This window comes from Pundamilia nyererei, unplaced genomic scaffold, assembly GCF_000239375.1.
Source record: "Pundamilia nyererei isolate P.nyererei 1_Seehausen unplaced genomic scaffold, PunNye1.0 scaffold00213, whole genome shotgun sequence".
NCBI lineage: Eukaryota > Metazoa > Chordata > Actinopteri > Cichliformes > Cichlidae > Pundamilia > Pundamilia nyererei.
The window spans coordinates 656,434-660,981 of record NW_005187614.1 but is presented as its reverse complement, the minus strand read 5'-3'; the positions used below and the strand labels follow the sequence as shown (position 1 = coordinate 660,981).

General features: G+C 41.1%; 1 protein-coding gene across 1 annotated transcript in view; it reads right to left on the bottom strand.

Moving 5' to 3' along the window:
• dnah2 (dynein, axonemal, heavy chain 2) overlaps positions 1 to 4,548 on the bottom strand; it is a 60,339-nt gene that overhangs the window by 34,578 nt on the left and 21,213 nt on the right. The window contains exons 37-39 of the mRNA XM_013914648.1: positions 2,860 to 3,049; positions 2,383 to 2,563; positions 927 to 1,054 (exon numbers count right to left, since the gene is read on the bottom strand). Of these exons, the coding sequence (XP_013770102.1) occupies positions 927 to 1,054; positions 2,383 to 2,563; positions 2,860 to 3,049 (499 nt within the window). The remainder of the gene's footprint in view (positions 1 to 926; positions 1,055 to 2,382; positions 2,564 to 2,859; positions 3,050 to 4,548) is intronic.

The following is a 4,548-nucleotide window of genomic DNA, read 5'->3' as shown; positions in this document are numbered from 1 at the left end:
GTAACATATCCTCTTATCAGTAGCACTTTATAAAGACATGAAATTAATAATGAGCAGAACTGAGTTCAGCTTATTAGTGTAGGTCTCCACAACAGTTCCAGTTTCTCATGTGGCCCCCTGGGAAAATTAAATCAGAGTAAATTTAAGGCATACTAGTAACAATAATTCAAAATAGTGCCATTTTTCACTGGAACTGCTTTCTGGTACAGAAAAAACATAGTCCCTATGGCATCTTAGCAGCATGATGGGACAATCGTTGCAAGAAGGTCTTGGGTTCAAATCCACTTCACAGCTCTGGCCTTTCTGTGTGGAGTTTGTATGGGTTCTTTCTAGCTACTGTGGCTCTCTCCCACAGTCTGAAAACATACATGATTAATTAACTGGTTATTTCAAATTGGCCATAAGTGTGAATGTTTCTCTGTGTTAAGGTATACTGCCAACCTGTGTTGTACGTAGGTGTACTGCCTTTTCATCCTATGATAGCTATGATAGGTTCCAGCCCCCCTGCAATCCTGAAGTAGATACATAGATAGATGAAAACTACCTGCAATACTGTCTTTGACCTACTTTGTTCTTGCACCTCATAAACCTCAGTTTATCCCAACAGTTACATACTGTAATGTAATCTCTTCATGCTCCACGATAAACTCCAACTCTTTTAAGCAGTAACCAAGAATACAACATTACCATTCAAACACTTGCTTGCAGCATCATTCCTGCAGAATATATTACAGTTTTGTTGCACTAAAACCAAAGCAACATATTTGTGTTAGACCAGTAGAGCAACAAATCGAATGCTTTTAGCAAAGAGCGCACTTCAGTCTTAAATGCTAATATCACTTGGCGTTATTTTGCTTGCAGCATTAATGCCTTCTGTTATCTTCCCAGAACAGTGCTGGGATACAGTTTCCATACAGTGTTAGTACCTTGCAGTCGTTGAAGCCCTCACCAAAGAGCAGGATCTCAGCAATTAGAGTAGAGTCAGGCACCACCATTGATATAGGTCTGAACATGGACTTCAGGTTGTCAGGAAGCTCAGTACGACCAGCATAACCTCAGGAAAAGAAAAGAAAGTGAGAAAATAGATTAGATTTGGATAAAACAGATCTTCATGTACAGGTCCCCTTTTCTGTCAACTCTTGCTCTATAGGTTAATGTTCTTCTCTTGGCTCTTGACGGAGGCGGTCAAACTTTCTCCCTCTCCCTTATCTTTCCTGTTTGGCTTCTCATGTCTTTTGTATAGTCTCGCTTATTCTCTAACACTAAGAGAGTCTCCCAGACTTGTTGTCTAAAAACCTAAAGAAGAATTATGGATTTGATCAACTGGTCCCTTAATGAAACTGACAACTCCTGGGCTTGGGAGAGCCTGATTGTCCTGAGGAGAGGTTTGCTGCTGGATACTCGGTGGTCGGTTGCGTCACGTGTCTGGGGACACTCTCGATGGAGGACATTGAACAACTTCTACCAATTCGGAACCACGATAACAGAGTTCTGGCTGATTGGAGCTGGCTCGGACCTGGCTTATCGAAGAACAAGAAGCGGCTACAGCTGTTCAAAATCCCACAAGGCTGGCCGACATGATAGACGATGGGCAGGGCTGTGAGTGCTCAGACTGTGTTTTTTGAACACAGTATGGATAAGATCTTGGAGAAGCTCATGGCTCTGCTATATGGATAACATCTTGGAGCGGAACAACGGGAATTGAGAGACCTGGTGACCAGTGACGGACATTAGACCAACTGTAAAATTGGATGTAGTTTGTTCGCACTAACCAAAACAGCTACCATCTTCATCTCATGCGGCCCCCCTGGCACCAGCTGGATGCTCAAGGCAAAAGCTGACGGGAATGACAAAACTCTCCTTTAGATAATAAGACTGTTCATCGTGACTTTCTCTCCCCTCATTCAAGGCCACCCGCGTCGACCGAAGACTGTTGACTTTTGCCTAACCGGGTGAAGGGACACTTTCTCTCGGCTGAACACGGAACACACACTCACACATATGCATGTACACTGACACAGACCTACACTCACCCCCCAAACACCTTCGAAGCTTATGTCTTCTACGTTGTGAGATGTGCTGATTCATGTGCTGAGGTGTTTTTTTTCTGTTCTTAAACTGATCTCCCTGTTGGAGCTCAGTCTGGGGGGAGTTCTTTTTTCTCCTCGTCTTTCCTCATGTTGTGCATTTTCCATTGTTATACCTCTCTGACCTGTCTTCCCCATGTGATGTTGTAATGTATGTATGGTCGGAAGGGTAAGATGGCGCTGGCGAAGGTCGGCAGCCTTAACCCAACAAATTTCCAACGCGTGGGACTAATAAAGGTTATCTTATCTTATCTTATATACATATGGTGACAATTGCACAATTTTGTTGACCTACCGGGATTCATGGTGATAAAGATGCCACATGACGAGACCAGACGGATGTGTTGTCCCTCAAAATAGAACTTGGACTGCAGAGCTGTGAGAGCAGACAGGATGGACAGGATCTGCTGGGCCACCACCGACAGCACTTCAATGTTGATACGGTTGAACTCATCAAAGCATCCCCATGCTCCTGTCTATTTGAGGTGGACATAATGAAATACACACAAATTTGAAATCAGATTATGTAGATTATGTTTTTTCCTTAGCTGACATGCAAAACCTTTGGCCTGCCTAAGGGTCAATACCACAAAAAGAAAACGCTATTCAGAATTTACTGAAGCCAAAAAGGTTTCAGCTAGATATTTTTCATACAGTCATGTACTACATACAGCATCACAGCTGGTAATTACTCAAGGCATGAAAAGCATTAATGTACCAATTTTTACAGTTATTGTGGTCACCTGATATCATCATCTCTGCTACTTCCTACCTGAGCCAGGCCAGAGTACATGCGTCCCATGGACTTGTAGTCCAGTCCTTCAGAGCAGTTGACTACGATGACATACATGCCTAGAGCTTTTCCTAAGTCCTTTACTGTCTCTGTCTTTCCAGTACCAGCTGGGCCTTTAGGAGAGCCTCCACGGTGGAGATGAAGTGCTGTGGTCAGAGTCATGTAACACCTGAAGTAAAACACTGACATTTACTTTACAGACAAATAAAAATGTCGTAATACAAGTATTAAACACATACTGGAACTATTGTGCAACATAGTAGTAATATTTTTGTAACACACACAAGATTAAAAAAAAAAAAGCTTTCAAAAAAAGTCACTCAGAAGTCAAAATTTCAAGAAATTTGGTCAGTGAGTCAAAATTTGAGCTAAATAAAGTTGAAATTGTGAGATAATAATTCAAAATCTCAGGTTACGTCTGCCAGGCCATTTTTTTTCCAGTGGCAAAAACAAGCTTCCATACGAAATAGAATCATGGTGTTTCTTACTTAATATGTACACTATATTGTCAAAATTATTCACTAACCCATCCAAATCATTGAATTCATGTGTTCCAATCACTTTAATGGCCACAGGTGTATAAAATCAAGTAACTAGGCATACAGACGGTTTCTATAAAGATTGGTGAAAGAGTGGAAGTGCAGCCAATTCAGTCACTTAGTTGCAGTGAAAGAAACTCTTAATGCTTCAGCACCAACATTTTGGACAAGTTCATGCTCGAAATTTGTGGGAACAGTTTGGGGACGGCCCCTTCCTGTTCAGCCATGACTGCACACCAGTGCATAAAGCAAAGTCCATAAAGACACGGCTGAGTGAGTGTGGTGTGGAAGAACCTGACTGGCCTGCACAGAGTCCTGACTTCAACCTGACAGAAAACCTTTGGAATTAATTAGAGCAAAAGCTGTGAGCCAGGCCTACTTGTCCAACATCAGTGTTTGATCTCACAATGCGCTTCTAGAAGAATTGTCAGAAATTATCAAAAAAGCTGAAACTGTTACAGCTGTGAAGGGTGGCTGACATCATATTAAACTCTGTGGATTAAGAATGGGATGTGTATATGTGTAAATGAGGGATCACTTTTGGCAGTATAGTATATCTATAAGGTTATCCAATATGCCATTATGACATAAACACATACATATTCAGACACATGTTTGAAACAACACCAGTTAAGCTGGTGTAGCTATATATTTTGTACAGACAAAGATTTATTATAGGAAGAGCTAAAAATACGTAACTATTATAGAAGTATATTATGGGCTACTGGGATTCTGATAACTTTTGCTTTGTAGTAATCATCAGTCTTAGTAGTCAAACCACAGCCATCTTTAAGCGAAATTTAATTTTTGTCTTGATAACCTGTAAAATTTTGTGACTGTCTTGTATAATCTGTACTTAAGGACTTGTAAGGACATGTGACCGAAATGCACCACATAGCTGTGCTGTGGTTTTGTCTACATTTACATGCAAAAATAGCACTCAGAGACCATCTTGACAGACAGAATGTCTTCCGTTTTATTTTTCACACAAAGTCTAGTGACTATCCAAGAACTCGTTTATGTGCATCTCTCTGTCAGCCAATGAAAAGAACAGATGGAAAGACGTGTACCTGTAGTGGGAGAACACAACCTCGGCATATCATAGATCTGATCATTGAATGTAGAAAAC